The following is a 19,157-nucleotide window of genomic DNA, read 5'->3' as shown; positions in this document are numbered from 1 at the left end:
CAGCATAGGAAAGGCTGTGAGCGCTAAAAAACAAATTCCTTTTTAATTCAGTAGAGATGTTTCTACTGTACAAGACATTGTGTTTCATTCCATGTTGCAAAGACCCAAGATTCAGGAACTGAATCAAACCTTGAACTATGCAGAGCCAAGAGAGACGTACAATGCTTCAGTGAGCATTAGCCCTGGTCCCAGTTACAAAGGATGTCAGGCTGCATGTGGCTGGGGAGAAATGGCTGGAGGAGGCTAAAACGCACCAGCAGCCATGCAGAAAAGTCAGTGTGCAGCAGGACAGCAGGGGGGTGGGGGGAATTCACAGTGCTCTGTGTCACCTCCTATGACAGACCTGAAGGCCTCAGGGAGTAGTATACAACAGTCCACTTCCTCTGTTAATCTGTTAAGTAGAGTACAGCACCTCAAGCGGTGTGCCTAAAGGGATTCCCGTTTTGGTGCAGCACGGCATTAAATAAATTTATTGCCTTGATTTAGCTCACCGGTGCCTCAGAGCCTTTTGATACTGCACTTCTGGACTGAACACAAACTTACTTTGTATCCAAAAACCACAGATTACCACATAGCAATGTGAAGTCATGTGCAAGCACACAGTAGACTCATGATCTAGTATCTGTGCAGGTCTATCAGTTGGCAACCATCTACACACAGAACCATGACAAAACTGGACTACAGGAGCCTCAGGCTGTCACAACCTCATACAGACCACAGTCTGTGATATCTGAAGGACTAAACTCTCTTATCAGCAGGACTCGTGAGAATGACAGACCTGAGTACCCTCATTCCAGCCTATCATCACTGCAGCTGGTTAAAGAGGAACAAGAGATGCGTGAAGCATCCCCCAAAGACACACTGCCTATGACCTACATGTGTTACTCTATGCATCTTCAGGAGTTGCAGATGCCTTTCTTCATACCGGCTTCCCACACTTGGTGCTCTCTCTCCAAGGGTCACTTCCATGAACCTTCTCCCAGTGAGTCCTTCTCTTCCATGGCAGCTGATGATTTTTCCAACAAAAATGAAAGATCAGACTAGTGAAAACTAAATTGCTTGTTCTTGTTGGTCACTTGCACAGGAAGCTGCTTCTGAAAGCTGAGTTCCTTTCCTACTGCTTTCACACAGACCAGTCCTCAAAAGAACAGTAATTCAGCAGGAACAGCAGAAAAAGTTTTAAACAGGTCATAGAGACCTGCTCTAAGATAGTTTATTTGCAAGGAAGTGAAACCAGCAGCTAAACAAACAGAAGAAAAGAACACGTGAAGGAAAGGCAGACATGCTCCATCACCTTTGCTATTCATCGTCCTTACTCAGAAGAGTATTTATTCACTGACAACTGGAATCGCTGGGTTTTCAATACAAGTTTGTATCTAATACTGTACATTGAAACTAACACATTAGTAAAAAACATAAGTTGGTTGGCCTTTGAGTGTTTGGGAAAGCAGGAACTTCCATGACGTTACATTCTATGACTCTACAATTAAAATTTTCTTCCAATTTAATGACATAGGAAGCAGAGCAAACAAACTAATGTTTTTCAACAGCATAGTTCAGCGGGCTGGGTGTCACCCTGAAATCTAAGGAAATGGGTACATAATTTCCTTTCTTTCCTTACCTGAATACAACCCTGTCAGTGGTTATATATTTGGCTAATGAAAACATGTATTCTGTCCTCATAGCTAATAAACTGGCTCATGAATTCCAGTCTCTCACAGGCTTCTTTCAGGCCCATCAGATGCGTTTCCAAGTGTGGATGACCACTGCTGTCACCACCTCACCTCCCTACAGCACAACAGCTCTGTGACCCAACTTGTCAACACCTGTTCAGACACAGACCTTGGGTTTAAAATACTGAAAACTGCCTCATGGCTCAGCAGTCCAGTCCCACCCCTGGTCACATGTATTTAAGTCATACACTCGTCTCTGCAAGCCAGCCAAGCTGCATCCCCAACAGCTGAGCCTTTTCATCCACCCAACGAACGTACGGGCTACTGCAGAAATCTGCTGGTCAGCCACCTGTCTCTAGCTTGCAGCCACAACCTAGTCTTAGTCAATTTATGCCTCTTTGTTCTCTGATAAAAACTATATAACTTTAAATAGTTCTCCTTTCCTGGAGATTTACGGAAGGCTATGTAACCCCCTCCTTAGTCCTCCTTTTTAGCCCTGCAATAGATCCCAAGCTGCAGGTGTTCTTAGACAAAAATGCTGCACTGACACCACCCAGCAGCTCTTCTCAACCACTGTACCCATTTAAAGGCAGTTTGGAATACGGATATGAGAATTTTAAACTGTTTCAGCTTGTGTATCTAGTTTCTTCTACAGTGATACTAACATTTCGCTATCTTTGCTGTTAAGCATCTTGTGTCTCATCCTAGAATTAAATTTGTTGTTTTTACAGCCTCACATATTGATGGCTTAATCACCTACGATCAACTAAAGCCTCAGGTCTTTCTCCTCCTCTGCCATTTTAACTACTGAGGCTCAGTGTTATTAGTCACTAAGTGCACTTTGTACTATTAAGTTCCCATTTCTATAGCTCCAGTCACTTTTAAGGCAATTCAATTCTTCTGCAATACTACGATCTTTCTCTGCAATGACAAGGCTAATGTCACATCCTCTGCAAATTTATTCAGCACATCCTTACAAGGCATTAGTATAAATAGTATTAACAACTGGACGCAGGATAGGTTCTCAAGGAAGTCTATCCATGACCTCTTTTGTAACAGAGTCCAGCTCTCAATTATGTTGTATTCTTTCCTTTAACCAGCCCTTCACCTCCTCTTTACCAGATCTTGTTCTAATCCTTATTCGTTACAAATTAACTAGATTTATTGTAGTTTCAACATGGGAACTGCCTTACTAAAGAACAGAGGTACTGTATGAGACCTGGAGCAAGTCTTTAGTTGACCCTTTAATTAAAAATAAACACATAAAATTCTCAAGGACAGGTATCCAACCTGCAATTTAGTCAAATCACAATGTATGTGACACTGCTTTCCATGGTTTTTATTTTCCTTTCCTTCAAAACATACCCCACAAATTTGTGCATAGAGTTCACATTATAGACCACAAACAACCTGAGGTTCCTCATTTCCACCTGCAAGAAAAACTGCCATCAGTGCTACCCCAACCTAGCAACAGAGCCCAAAACATTTGATTTTAATTACTGTTTCTTTAGACTCTGGAAGGACTACTTGCATAGCATCTCATTATGAGACCACAGAGATTCAAGTTATGCCTTTTTTTCTGGTCAGCTGGTACTTCCAGTCTACTCATCTAATTTTCCCTAAGCACGTGCTTTCAAATCCTGTATTTGAAGCACAGCTGCTATTCCAACCTGTTTATGTGATCCCAGCAGTGCTTGGTTTCAAATGCCTTCACTGTACATGGGAACAAAGACCCAGGGAATTATAACCATCTCAGCCATTTGCTACTGACCACAGTTTTCTTTGCGAAATTAGAACAGTGGGGGTGTTTTCAGCAGTACAGCGTTTTCTTGATGCCCGCTGTTTGCTAGACTATTCCCCCATATAGTACTCTATCAATTGCTGAGACATTTCTTTAATATTTCTCTTCCTCTGTATTACTGTGTATGGAAACTACACAAATATTTTTCGTTTTCCTCCCTCACTTCTCTAGTTAAAGTCAACACACATGCCAACCTCAAACCAAGTCTATTAAGCCAAGGACTACTGAGATGGCATCTGAAACCCTGAGATGTCGGGGTTTTTCCTTTCTCTGAGGATCTTCCAAGTAGACCTGGGGCAGACATTACAGCCACAAGCAACTTCTGCTCTGATAGAGCCTCACTCATTTGTGTGTTCTGATGTTTGAGCCTCAATGCAAATTATCCAGCTCAGTGAATATTTACACCTTCATGCAGAGGTTTTTAAGTCACTCTGGCTGTTGTTGGTCTACAAAATGCTACAACTGAGAACATAACATACCAGGTGTCCTGCTCCAAAAAGAACCTACCAGTCCATGTGAGGTCTGCAATAATAATCAGAAGCACCAGACACCCAATCCACCAGTGCAAAACCCATTAAAGTATTTCTGTCAAAGCACAAATAAATCTCCCACCCCTACAGCCACCTTGTTTCATGTTCACATACGAAAAGTTTATTTTCGTTGGAATGGTGCATGACTGTTGCTGGCACAGAACTAATGATATAGAAGAGTGCCCTAGTAACATGGTGAGCTAGAAAGGTTTCAGAGAGATGCTGCAGAAGGACTGGAATGCCACGAAAGTGTCCCTGTTGTGTCTTTAATTAGTAAGGTGTTAGGAAGAGACACACCGCTTAAGTTGAGGCTACTGCAAGCACCAGAATGGATATCTAACATGAGGTGTGACAAGCCAGGACAGCCAGACCAAGTTAGACTCTTCAGCATTCAATCAAAGGATCCATCCTCAGGGAGACTTCAATGCCTTGGGTGCTTGTCCAAGTTCAACTTGTAAGCCATAATCAGTAGACCAGATCTTATCACTTCTCTATGCTGAAAATCACAGAATCAACAGAATGGTTGGGGTTGGAAGGGACCTCTGGAGATCATCTGGTCCAACACACCTGCTAGAGCAGGTTCACCCAGAGCAGATCACACAGGAATGTGTCCAGGTGGGTCTTGAATGTCTCCAGAGAAGGAGACTCCACAGCCTCTCTGGGCAGCCTGTTCCAGTGCTCTGGTACCCTCAAAGTAAAGAAGTTTCTCCTCATATCTAGACAGAATTTTCATCTGAATCTGTAATAACTTAGTCCATAAATAACTTAGAATAACTCTCTAGAGCTTGAGAAGAAGAGAGCCATTATTCCTGAATAATTCTTCTGCTTAGAAACTACAGCAACTATTCTTGAAGAAAGCCACTTATCCTGGAAAAGAGTGATTATAGCTTATTCCATAATAATATCTTGTAGAACTTCATGTATAAATAAGGTCTTGATGAAAGATTATGTTCAAGGGAACAAGAGGGCTGCTTGAAGAACACTGGCATTCTGTACTACTGAAATTGGTTCAATCTGAATTCCAACCACAGATTTTACCAGAAGGCTGTACTGAATTAGTTACTATTACAATTGTATACATTTATTCTGATTTAAGACAGTGGTTCTACACTGACCATACGACTCTCCTCAAGCACCACATGCCTGATCTCATGCACAACAGATGGAGTCCACATGCACGTGGTAAGATCACCAGCGGTGCTGCAAGTTTTTAGCTACCAGCTTTTAAGTTATGAGGAATTTCAACACATTAAGCATAATTCAAAAGAACACCAAGGTAGTTTAATACCAGGAAATAACTGAAGCATACAAATCCCTGAAGTGTTCCTGCAGCATAAAAGAAACACTACTTCAAAAGAAGTGCTTCCACAACACAATGGAGAAAAGGGTCTCAAAGCATGATGCAAAGACTCGTCAAGAACAATGGAAACAATACGTTTCACTGCTCAGACGCTCAGTCATCATATGTATCACACCACATCTAAACTGACTTGTGTTTAATTGCAAGTTTACAAGGGGAGAGTTACACCCTTCATGGCACTGTATAAATAAAAGAGAGCTAAAGTCTACACATCACACCATTGGGCTTTCAAGTGAGGACCAAAACAATTCACTGGTTTGCTCATAACCATGACAAAAACCTTTGCAGTTCATAGAATCTCATGCTTCAATACTGTAAGAAGTATTTGATAAGTCTAGGTCAGCAAGCTTTCAAGTTGGCTGGTGGATTCCAAGGGGTCCATGAAAGCTGAGGAAAGCAAGCATTTCACTAACAGCTCAAATTTGCTGTTCTCATTGCAAACTTTCAGAGAGAGACTGAAAGACACTGCACTAGAAATACGTGAAACAAAGGATTCAGAAAGCCTAGAAAGACATGGGAAATAAAATGAGCTAATGAGATACACTTCAAACAGCCTCAGAAGTTTATAATCAGCAAAACAAACACTGACTGTGAGAGACTCAGGTAAACACTGTTGCAGTCCAAAACGAGTGTTAGGAGATTTTTTTTTGGATCCTCCAAGCCCAATGCCCCAGGCAGTGAAAAGCCATCTTATCCCCACTGCCCTAAGAACAGAACAGCCAAAGCAGTTGTAACTCCATGTACAGCACTTACTCTGGTCGGCAAATCACCAGGTCCCCTTTGTTGGTGCCATATGCCAATCCTAGGCCTGGCTCAGGCAGCCAGCGAGCAGAGTTGATGCTGACATGTCTCCTCTGGTCGGCAGGCATCGGGTACAGAACGTTGAAAACTCTCTGAAACAGTAATAGGAGATTTACTTGACAGGACAATACAAGGTAGGAGAGCCAAAAAGGTTCAAACAAATGCTCAGTCTCCCTGCAGGAGTGTAGTTGGCCAAGGAAACTTGCCACTTTACAGGATGTTGCAGGGAACCAGCAAGAGTAAACAGCTGCTAGAAACACACATATATGTGCCCCTAGGTGTTTAATAGACCGGCACATAGCAGCGGGGCAGAATAAATTCTGCCTCCAGGAGAACCTACATGTCACTCAGTAGGCTTCACAGTCCCTTCTGTTCAAACTAATTAAACGAAGTGATGCCGACAAATAGTACAGTCATTAGAAAGCCGGACAACTGGTACTCTTCTGGTCTTCACCACTCAGCTCACTGGGGTGGAACAGGAAACTGTCAAGTTCATGGGCTTTCAGCATCAAAAGTGTGTTGTTTCTAGTAAGCAAAACAAGCTTCATGCAAAAATAAGATACAATTATTTCCATTTAAAAACACTTAAACAGCCTCCTGAAAATGTTTCAGAGTTTGACCAACCCCCACATCAACAGTGCACAAAGGAAAATGGAGGTCCAGAGATTACAATAACACAAGCACACAAGTAACAAATCCCTTCGTTCAGGTCCCCTTCCAACACCATCCAGTCTACCTGCAGTAAGGTAAGAAGCTAAGAACACAGGTAGTTAGCACAGCAGCAAGCCAGTGCTTCCCAAATGCTGCATTAACACAGGTGAATGAAAATGCTGTGCACACCAAGGACCAATAGCAAGCTCGGCTTCCTGGTCTGCACTAGCTTGGTTTCTGAAGCGTATGAGCTTGAAAAGCAAGAAGAATGAAGCGGAACAGATTATACCTACGCAGATACTCTCCTTCTACTCCAAGAAGCTAATATCTTTTGTACGGCACAATGCTTTCTTGCACCCTGCAATCCAGCAATCAGAAGTGGGCATACCGACAACACTCCATTTAGCTGGAAAATATGACACATGTAGGTCATAAAAACAAAGGCACGGAAAGTGGGAAAAGGGGTAATCAGCTGGTTTAGCTACCAGGAATAGACAGGGACAAGCTGCTTCAGTGGACTGGGTCTTCAGAGCACGTTCCATCACAGCTTCAAAAGGGTAGGACTGAAGACTGCATTTACAAGCCCAAATCATTAAAAGAATTTCTGCAGAAATTAACCTAGGATTTAAACCTGTAATTGCTGCAGGTAACATAGACTTTGAATTTTGATTTTCAATGGGATAAGTCTCACGTGAAATATATGTTTTCATTAGATTTTCTGGCAGACAACCAACCATCCATCACAAAACCTTTCTTCCAGACTCCCCAGAAAAGGGGATGGTGCTGGACCAGGAAGAAAGGAAGGGAATGAGGATGTGCTGGAACAACACGATAAAGGCGGAAGGGAATGCAGATCAATCACTACTGCACTGCTGAGGTGGCCTGAAGTAATAGCTAGAACTTATAAGGGTGGGACTGGTCAGCTAGCGTAACAAACTGCGGCTGTTTTTCTTTGTAGTTCTATTGTCCACCCCACATCTCATCTGTTTGACAATTTGAGAAGTCTGAGGCAGAGACCACTTGACTGTGTGCCATCCAATAGCTAGTACCCAGAACCTTAATCTTGACCATCCTAATGCAAACAAAGTATCTTAGAGCAAAACAATACAGCTGCATTATTTCCTGTCATCAATAACACATTTAACCTCTCCTCTGAGAAGGCCACACTAGAGGAGAAAATGTCCTTAAGGATTTCTCTATGAGACAGAAGCTGGTCACACTTTGCCCTGGCTATCACTGAGCAGTTAGTATATTCAGAGAAGCTCGGGGTTTGGAGGAACAGTTATTACATTCAGAGAAGCTTCGTGTTTGGAGGAAAGGATCAGGCCCTCAGGGGTTTATTCAGCTCTTACCCACCTCTGTCATGTCCACCCCATTCACTCCCCACCTTGTTTGCTGTGTGTGGGACAGGGGCAAGGGAAGGGGAAAAAAAAAATGGAGGGGAGGAAAAAAAAAAAAAAAAAAATCAGACATACGATGTTAACACCTGTTACCATGGAGATTATGGTGCACTCCAAGATGGGAAGACTGGATTTGAGAAGGAGAAGGACAAGAGAGGGAGGTTTGTGCCAGAGCTGGGAGCATAAATTCATAAAATAAGCATTACAAATCCCTCAAGAACTGCAAGGGCTTTCCATCATATCCTTCTTTGGCAAGAGAGAAACAAATAGTTTCTCTTCACCTGAGAATGGCTTTGCCAGGTCTCAGAGCTGGAGAACCTGCCTCCCTGCGCTTGCTGCAAGCTCTGCTCCACAAGCAAGTCAGTTCGCATGGACCTTGTCCCACAAGGTCTGCAACCGGCTGTGCCACAGGGGAACACTTGCCAGCGGTAGCTCAATGTCCAGGTGCTTTGCAGCAAAGAGCACTCCATGGAAAGTGCTGCCAAAGACACGGGACTGCTCCTGACAACCTGCAAAAATGTTGGCTGAGGGCAGCATCTCAAAGACATGATGGCTTAAAAATTCTGTGTAAGAATAGTTGCTTCATCACTCCACTCCATTCACTTCTAAACAGCTTGTCACACTGAAGAGCTCCCCTCCCCTGCTGCTTCCCACTCCCACGCTAATGGGACAACTCCATGCAATGTTAAGGGTGATGACATCCGTGCGTGTGGTAATTAGTACATAAAAAGAGAAAGCAGCTGTACTGGCATAATCACCACTCGCAGCAGTAACCAGAGCCCAGCTAATCAATCTGATGCAGTCATACAGACAGGCTGTTGCAATCACATCCATTAGTAAGACCCCCTACTCTATCCACAGAGTGGAAAAAAAATTAAAGTTCCTTCAACATCAGCAGGTACCTCTCTTCAAAGGAGGTCAGAAGCCTGTCAGGAAGCATTATTCTCCATAGATCACACCTAATTCCTTTCAGATTTTTTTTTTGTCTTTTTGTTTCCATTGCTAAATCTTATAAAAAGTTACTGAGATACTTCAACTAAAGTAGCCAGCCTGAAAGCATACCCCAGAGTGACCACCTCTTTGTCAGTGGGATTGTCCATGCTCTGTAGTTCCGTACTTCTAGGAATAATATTCAAGTTACTACAGGAATCCTACGCTAATACAATTCTCCAGTTTCTAGGTCAAGACATTGTTGCCAAACCTCAAACACTCTTAAAACTAGCAATAAAATGCATATAGCTGATAATTCACCAGTTCTCTTTTATTAGGGCTGTTCCACAGACTAGTTGCAGGCCATGTGTAACAGCCACATTGATGGCCCAGTGTTCAGGAATCAGTTTAGAACCACTGTTGTAAAAGTCCACTAATCTTTAAGATGCTCACCACACTCTACCACAGCCTCCAGAGAGTTTAAGTTTAATAGGGTGGCATTTTCATTTAGGATAGATATTGTACTGCATCACATTTTATCAGACCATAATCACTGCCAGCAGTCACAGTAAGCTTCCAGGCTCTTCACCATAACCAATGTCAAACTTGCTCTTAGCACCACTATACTACTAATTCGATAATATTATACACAGCTACACCATTAGATGTGGTGATTCAGCATTTATGAAGCTGGCAGTTGCATTTGTTTCCAGATGCTGTTCTGAAACAGAATTTTGAATGTAACTTGTAAACACTGAAGTCTGAGGAGTGGGAGCTCCAGAACGTCCCTATGGAAGCTTAAGTCCAAACAGGCAATGTAAGTACAGCAAGCTGTTATCTTCTTGGCAACAACATAAACATATAATTGCCATTTCAACAGACAATAAAGGTCCTACCCCTTTCGTTTAGGGCCACGTGACCCAGCTTTGATTACACAGAATAGTTACTTGACCTGTGCTTGTGTTTGTAGGAAACCCTATCTCTGGTGATCTCCCTCCAGTTCACAGGATATTCCAGAAGTCTTCTGTCATTTCAGAGACTCCATTTCTCCTCTTCAGGGAGACAAAAAAAGATAAAAAGTCTTCCTCTAGAAATACCAAAACTGTCTAGGTAGGGACGCTTCCACACAAAAGGCAACTCTCATGCAAAGGGAAAGCAACTCTCACTAAAGAAAACAGCTGGTTGCTTCCATTTTACATCCCTGTAACCATGAAGTATGGGGAAAGATTTGCCTGAGTAATTTATGTCTGCACTTCACTATTTTCAAAGACTGCACTAAAAGCAACTACTTATCTCTTTGGTGCGCCTTTTCTATCCTTCCTGAACAGGAGTGGGCACGTGTATCATCTACTGAACTCCCTGAAGCTCATTTAATCATTTCACAGACACTTTTTCAACACTGAATTCATCAGGGGAGAAGATGGCTTAGAGAAAGCAGAGCTGTAAGTCATGAGGAAAAGGAAAAAACAGGCCCTTCAAGTGTTCAGCAAACATGCTGCATGTGGAGTGCAAAGGCCACCTCGAGTCCACTGCTGCTGCTCCCCCTCCAACTTGTCAGTGCTGGCACATCAGCACTGTAGCACCTGTCACAGCCACTGCCTAGGTATTAAACTAAATATTTACTTATGGCAGAGAGCCAGGAGAGGCTGCATGACAATCAACAGCCTCAAGGAATCTTTCCCGATGATCTCTTCCTCACTGTCAGGCTGTTGTACCTATGTGCGAAGAAGGGGGCCCAGGGCACAACACATAACCAGAGAGCTAGATAGTTAATTTGTACCTGCCCTGGAGGAGTAAGAAAACTTTTTGCTAAAACCATCTGCTCTGCAAAGCCCTAGTTATCGACCCAGTGCTTCCCTCTTCCCCTCCCACTCCGTCCCAGGGAACTTGCTGCTATTTAATAACGCTCTCCAAGTTATACTTTTCCCCTCCATTTCTGGGGTGTGTTAACATTTCTGGGGTGTGTTAACATTTCTGGGGTGTGCCCTGTCCAGCTAACAAAGTTGGACAGGGCAACCACCAGGATCCTGTCAGTCCTCAGAGTAGCAGCAGGCTGCCAGCTGGCAACAGGGCTGCACTGCTCACCTGGTCGGAGCAGCACCGTGCCGTCTGCACAGCGCCTCTTTGCTCAAGGCCTTCCCACCCCTAAGGAGAGCAACAAAGAGCAGGGGAGTGCTGAATGCTGCTTGTTTGGCAGAGTGGGCCCTTCCTTCTCCTCTCTGGCACTCAAGAAAAAAAACAAACATGTTTTGAAGCTGGAGGAGAAGAGAAAGTTGGCACAAGCAGGTAGGGAAACTCAGCAGGAACTCATCTTTTATCTTTAAAAATTCAATAGAGACATTTCTGCTCCAACTAGATTCATTGCCTTTCAGGGTGCCAATAAATTTCAAGCCATTACCTCTGCTTAGCACAAGCAGTAAGTTGGGCTGTTAGATCAGCCTTGATAAAGACTGTGTGGGAAGGAGGTGCAGATGTTCTCTTGTTTACATGGGGAAATATTGTCATCTGTGATGCTCCATCCTGACAGGTAAAAGGAGAGGAAAGGCTGGAACAGATCAAGTGGGCTTATCAGGCACCAGCCTAAAATGTAATTATTAATTTTCAGCTGAATAGAGGTTGTCAGCAGAGGCTGACCATGAAAACAAACAGAAGAGAAACATCTATTGCGCTAAACCCAGCAGAAGCCTTTTACTGGGTGGACTGGTAAAATCCACAGTTTCACAGCTAGTCTGACATGGGTTGCAGAGGAAAGAGCAAGGAGTGTCGATCTCTGCTGCGTGGGTACAGATGTACTGGCAGCCCGCATTTGTACCTCATGCCTGCAGAGATGCAAAGTTTATGCTGGTAAACGAAGTGCCCTTCATATTACAGGTTACACCACCAAAGCAATCATACAGGCTGCACAGCTTTGGCAATGTCACTGCAGCTATCCCAGAGCCTCTGGTCAGCACAGGTACCTCATCTCATAACACACTTTAGCAAACTAAGCTACATGGAGTATGTAATACAGATGCAGGCCTAAAAGCACAGCGAATTCACAACAACGTATTAACTTCACTGAAAGCACACCTCCAAGCAAAGCCTACACACTGTTTGAAACTACTCAAAGTACAATAAAACAAATTAAGAAAACTACAAACTGCACTTGTATTTGCCAGAGTAGCAGATGAGGTGCAACAACAGAATGAAGGCACAAACAGCAGTACAACTAAGGCTGCACACATTTCACATTTCCCCATCTGCCCTTCATCATCTGCTCTACAATCTGACCTTGAACAAGAACTTGGAATTTCAGAAGCCTCACTTACTCTTTTTCTGATTGCAAGCACCTTACTGAGACTGAACAGCACTTAAATAAATGCATTATCTTTTTTGCCCTACTGATCCAAATAGTGTGTTGCCACCACAAGATCTTACCTGATATATACTTAACATCCACGTGCTAACTAGTTCACCTCTGACACCAGGGTATCAGATAACTTGCTATAGAGCATCTACCACTCTACTGAGAGCACTACGTGTCCTTTGCTTAGTTGCCAGAAAGCCACCTGCATCACTGACTTCTATAATGCTGCCAATTAGTTTAAATAAGTCTGTGGCTTTTTAAGGTCCAGAAGCATAATAAAAACCAGACATCCTAACCTGATCTCCTTAATAAATAACACTATCCCTTTTTTTCTGGCATAGATTATGTTCTTTATTTTGCATTCTATTAATGAATTTCACAAAAGCTGCTGCAATTCAGGCTTATGCCTTGCAATGCCACAACCCCAGAGCCCTCTGCAGCAGATTTCAAATCTAGTTTGTCTGAAGCAGAGGGCCCTGAATGCAAAGCAAAACAAACAGTCTTTGAGATAACTGACCCAAAGGCTCAATACATTTATTCATAAGACAATGCGTATCAGTATTTTGAAACAAGGCAAGTCTCCCCTTTGTTTGGAAAGAGTCTTCTTTCTGTATCTATATGCAGATGCAAAGAAAAAGGCATGCATTTCCCATGATCACGCAGGGGAAAATATTTGCTTTTTTGCTCCCTATGTCCCGTTATTAGGCAGGTTGGTCTACGCTGCTCTCAACCCCTCCCCCACAGCTGATTCCTGCCAACAATATACATGTCTTTCCGTTAGATCTTCTCTGTTAAGATGGAAGAAGCAAAAAATAATGCACTTATCTGTCTGGATTTGTCTGTCTTATCCTCAAATGGATCTTATCATCCAATGGTCAGCACAAATAAAATTTATTTCAACTCCATTTATCTTCCCTAGATGCAACAGGATCATATATTAAATTCTTCTTTGGTCTTTACCAATACAGACCTCTTTCTGCCTTTTTCTGCACCTGTTGTCAGTGCAGAACATCCTAGTTTTGCTTTCTGAGCCTGAGCCAGTGAATTAAATGAGAAGCAACCCTTAATTTTCAGCAACAACTAAAACCTTAACTGAGGATACTTGAATTAAGCCCTAAACTGAGACAGAATCAGAAGTTTCTCTTGGATGGACTGAGAAACTTTATGCAAAGGTAAAACACGGTTGGTTCTTCCTGACTGTACTTGATCACACAATTTATTATCTTTCAGGAGAAGTCTCCTTACAGCACACCTAACCCTTCCTTTCTTGAGGCTGGCTCCTGGCATTATCAGCTGGTACTTCATCTCACAAGCCTGCCACGCAACTACTACACCAGAAAGAGCTTTAAAAATAACTAGTGGGAAGCTCCAAAACATTAACAAGAACTAGGTCTTATGTAGAAATGGATCATCTCAGGTAACAAAGCTCTCACTCAGGAAAATAACACACTTACAGTTAAGTGGCTCATTAATTTGTTATCCGTCTCACAAGGGCTGCAAAACCAGGGTAAGGCCTCCAAAAAGCCCTCTAAGGGACTAGTCCTAGCACAGATCTGAAACCTATGGCTGAGTAACCAAGAAATTGCTAAGCAAAACAATTGTCCTTTCAATTGCGTGTGCATGTGATTGGAACAGATGAAAGGAGAGAAACAGGAATGCCAAAGGGGGTGTTAGCGTGACAGAAGATAGATACATATATATTCAGTGCAGATGCACAAGTGAACTGAACTGTGCAAACAGAACTGTGCCCCCAGCTATTGCTAAATCTTGCAAAAATCACTGACAGCTCTCAATGCTGCAACAACCTAATAAAAATATGGTCACTTCAATGGCAAAAGGAATGACAAGCTTCTTCATTTTTGTCTTTAACTCAGACTGCAAACCAAAAGCAGTACCTGTGAATTCCTCATTACATGTCATGCTGAGACTGCAACAGCAAAATCTACAATATGTTAAAGATCTAATGACAAGAGCAAAGGCTTCGCGCACAGCTGCCATTCCACCCCACTCTCCGTCTGCTGAGCCTCAATAGCACGGCATACAAGATCAAATGTCAACAATATGTTGATGACAGAGCTACATGCACCCTCATCTAGGTGAAAAGAGGCTGTCATCCAGCTGCCTACACGTCTGGAAGGAATAAATACCACAGGAAAGAGTTGGTTTAAATTTAATTCAAGGAAGATGGTAGAAAGAAGCATTGCAAAATTAAAAAAAAAAAAAGTCTTCACGAAATTGCAAATCTGTTCTCAGCCCATGTCCAGTTTAGTGCATATCGGGCGATAATTCACCTTGTCTCGCCCCTACCTGACTTGGGCAAGATGACTGCACATGAATAATCTCAGATGTGGAACCATCTTTGCCAGAATTTTTTCTGTCTAGTTAAAACTACATACCCAACTGCAGCAAAGCTAAGAGTAGTGACTGTGGGCAAATAGGCTCAGTGCCTTCCCTGACCTGCTAAAGCTCAGCTCTCCTAAAACAGAACCCCATATTAAACAAAAGGTCTTGGTTCTCAGCTTCACAACTCATGAAGAAAAAACATCCTGAATAGATGTAATTTGCCTTTTTTTTTCACACCAGTTTGCTAAAACTGACACTGTTTCCATGTTTAACCACCCCATGAGGTTTTTAAAACACAATATTTTATGAAGGGATCCTAATGAGTTTGAAGTCTTTACAGTTTCTTTTAAGTTCTGTCTCTGCAGCCTTCATGCAGACATGGGTGAACTGGTCAAGATAACAATTTAACTCCTACCACATACCATTCCCACACCTATGCTCACATGCAGCACATCTATGCAAATCTTCATGCCATCTGCAACACCAAGGTGGTGTTTCATTTTCCAGTGCTGTTGAATACAGCTCTTTCTTACACCACCCTACATCAGCAGTGCTTACCAAGACAGGTTTTGGATATGCCCTGTTTTTCTAAAGACATTTGCCAGAATCTGCTGATACACAGAGCACATAAAACTATTTGGACTATTATGCTCCACTTGGTGTTAAAAGGAGGGATTTTCCATATTGTTCAGAAAAGGGTTCTGTCCCCATGTTCCTTCCTAGTATCAACAAGTACATGCAGTTTGTGGCTCTGCTTGGACTTTTGGTAGTCTAAGAAACATCTACCTGGTTCAACTGCTGCCAAAAATGGAAAATTGTTTTGGGCAGTAATTGAATATATTATTTGCGGTTCTACTCAGAGCTGTCAGAAGCTGCCCCTGTTGACCTGAAGATGTCAAAATCTCTCTGAAGGAGACGCAAAGGACCACACCAACAAGCATGCTTTCTCAATAACACAGCAAGAGGTTGGTACTCTCTTTCTCGCAAACTACTCTAGTTTTCAGAAGTACGCGAATTTGTTTGAAATTTTCCACTGCAGGTAACATGTTGCAGTAATCCATCTCCATGTATTCTCCCAATCAGTTTCTTTTTTCACATTACTAAGGGTTCTGACAGAACAGTAACTTGCACCCCAGTGAAGCGAATGTGCATGGCCATTTGCTCACAGGCTTAAAGCCCCTTCCCTTAGGGTTGCAGGAGCATTCAGAGCTCACCCAGTGAGACAAGGAGGTGTGGCAGTGACCTTTGCAGAGCACCCTGGATACATTCTGCTGACACCTGCACGAAGCTCAGAAGACAACAGCACTCAGTAAGTGCACATATTCTGTGCACTGTCATCGTTACAAGTTAACACGCTGAAAAAAACCTTGGCTCTGTGCTAGAACTCCATGTGCCTGTCTGCTTCAGGCCCTTCTTCCTGAAGGATTTGGAATTCTCCATCTGTTTACGATGGAAGCATACACGTATTCTGTTCCATCCAGGCTACTGACCAACCACTTCATCAGGATGTTTCCCAAATACCTGTGGTCTTGTCAAGAGTTAATTCTGGATCTCCACAGCCTGAATTTCCTTCCAGATTCAAAGCACAATGTAGGACCTAAGATGAGGCTTGGTTAAGCCACCTGATCCCAACAAATTGCATGATTTGCTCTTTAGCTTCATGTCAATCAGATTTTTCTATCACCTACTTCAATTTCTTTATCCTCAGCTCAAAAGCCCCTTTCCAAGTTTTATTTTAATTTGGATTACAGCAATCACATTTTTCTGGTATTTCAGAGTTAACTTCCTGTAGGCAAATGAAAAACATTAAATATTGCAAGGGCATTAGAATTTGTGAATGCCAGAAATAAAACTACATGCTGGCCTTCTTTCTCATTAATATCCATTGCTAACAGATCCAGGGTAAAATGATCCTTACTGTTCCGTGTTTCTAAGGAACTTCAGGTCTGACCAAGTTTCTAATTTCATATTGTTCTAAGTTCTTAACTTCCATATACTCTTGGAATCATATAGAATTCAGAAATCACCCTAGACCCATGCAGCTTGAAAACAGATCCTCTTTAATTTGGAGATCAGCTCCATCTGTGACTTCAAAACAGGCTGCAAAACATCTCCTTTCTCTATATTTGGAGTCCTTTCTCCAAACTTCCCATCTCTGAAACTCAAATATTTCCAAACAATTCCCAGTGTCAGTGCTACCTGTACAGCCCCAAGCTAGAGATCTGCTAAAAGCAATTCCTTCCCTGTACTCTCCAGCTACAGAAAGATTTCAGAGACACCAGCTAGGCTTGGGGAAAAAAACCACTCATTAAAAAAAACAACACCAAAGTGCAAACACAACAAAAAATGAAGCTTATACATACCACTCGTGTCAAAAGTCAACACTACTAGAGAGCTTTTTAAGGCCCAGTCTGAAAAACAAACTTGTTCTTTAGCAAAATCAAGTTTCCATCTGAAATGCTAAGCAAATCAATCCCAAGGGAGTGAACAGAAAGAGCAGGAACCTCTAGCTCATGACTCCACTGTATTTGATGACAATCCACTACCTTTACTCCATTTCTGAGCACAATTTGTCAGTGTCAAATCACGTCAGCCCTGACCTGTAGAACTCGACCCAATCTCTGAAATATCAGGAGCAAGATGCATACAGACAATGCACACTTTATAAACAAGGTACTCCTTAGTACAATCCAGAAGTGCTCTAATCCTCAGAGAGAACATTTCTCTCAGACTCTGAAAATTACACCAGCAGCCAGTCGATTTCTAGATGCAATTAAATGTATTAGAGTTTCATATAACAAAACTAATAAATTGCATCTTCAAAACCTCTATTTAAACAGCAAGATAGAAGAAATTCTCTGAGGATTAGAAACCTGCATTTCACTGACTGGTAGTCAATGATGTGGAGGACGGGTCTTTCCTTTTTAATTGGAAGCCAAAATAATCACTGTATTTCACTCCTCAGCAGGTCGCCACGTTTCTGCAGTGACTTACAGGCCACGTTGCCAAGCTCTGCTCTCCCAGTTCATTGACTGCAAATCAAAAAGTGTCAGGGAAGTAAGGAACAATCGTGAGACAACTTACAAGAATTTTCAGAGAATGTGATGTAGCATTTCTCTTTAATTTCTCTCTTGGGGGTTTTGCAAGCAATGTAAAATTAAAATATCTACAAAGTATTGCTTCAGAGCATAGCTATGACTTATTTTTAATTAAGAAGTTGAGTAACATTTGCTTTGTATTATAAGCTGTTGGCACAGAGGCAACAAGGATGCTTTCTGATTCTCTCTAATGTGCACATTAAATTAGAGATTGAAGAACACAATTTCACCAGTGCCTTTTTTCCTAAACCTTTTTCTACTGCATGCTGGCCAAGCTGCAAACAGGTTTTTACTCAACTGAATATGAATACAGAAGCCACTGTGAAGACAGTGTGCTAAGAATGTTATAAAGTTTCCTACTTTAAGGTCTATTTCTATTTTGCATGTCCTGAAAAGTATTACGAACTTATGGAGGAGTCTTGTTGCGAAACTCAAGACAGAAGAAATACCAGTAGATGATCTACTAATTTTTAAAATTTCACGAAAGAATAATATTTACAAGATTAACAGTTTTACATTTTCCAAGCCCTACAGACTGCATAAAGATGACCAACAACACACCAGAATGTTGAAACAAGACTCAACATCATCCCACACAAAGTCTCTTTAAGCAAATTAATTCAAACTGGTCTAGTTGGGACCCTGTTTCATAGGCAGAAAGCTTAAAGTCCAAAGCAGTCAAAAAATAAACACTTTTAACATCTTTAAATGTGATGTGGGGAAAGGGAAAATGAACAAATTAGTTAGCAAACCCTGCTAGACTGGATAGATTTGAAAATGTGGGGGAAAGGTTTTTGGAAGCTAAAAATATATGTGCAAGAAAGATGAAAAAGGCAACCTTTAGAATACTTGCAATCCATCTGGAGAAAAATAATCTAGAACTACAGCAGATGAGAAAGACAGGAGTACAGTGATGTGGAGAAAGTCTGAAAAGCGAGAGTGGGAAAAACTGTACAACATTTTCAATGCACCATAACAGCAAAAGGAAAAAAAAAAACACCACGATAGTTTATGACTGCATAAGTAAAACCCAGTAGTCCAGAAAAAGCAGAAAAAAATACCCTCTGTGGGCTTCTGGTAAGACTACGCTTATCACATTATGCACATTTATACATATCCCAGAATGAGGGGGGGGGGGGGAAAGAAGAAGAAGAAAAAAAAGAAGGGTATTCTGGAGAGAATTTATAAGGGGAAAAAAAAGGAAAGCTGAAAGATTGAATTACA

General features: G+C 42.0%; 1 protein-coding gene across 6 annotated transcripts in view; it reads right to left on the bottom strand.

Moving 5' to 3' along the window:
- AMBRA1 (autophagy and beclin 1 regulator 1) overlaps positions 1-19,157 on the bottom strand; it is a 133,222-nt gene that overhangs the window by 22,139 nt on the left and 91,926 nt on the right. For all 6 annotated transcript variants that reach the window (XM_065838475.2, XM_065838474.2, XM_071809150.1 and 3 more), the window contains one exon: positions 6,118-6,257. In XM_065838475.2, coding sequence (XP_065694547.1) covers positions 6,118-6,257 — 140 coding nt within the window. The remainder of the gene's footprint in view (positions 1-6,117; positions 6,258-19,157) is intronic.

This window comes from Patagioenas fasciata, chromosome 5 (genome assembly GCF_037038585.1).
Source record: "Patagioenas fasciata isolate bPatFas1 chromosome 5, bPatFas1.hap1, whole genome shotgun sequence".
In the NCBI taxonomy this organism is placed as follows: domain Eukaryota; kingdom Metazoa; phylum Chordata; class Aves; order Columbiformes; family Columbidae; genus Patagioenas; species Patagioenas fasciata.
The sequence above is the reverse complement of the archived record's forward strand: the minus strand, read 5'-3'. Positions and strand labels throughout refer to the sequence as shown.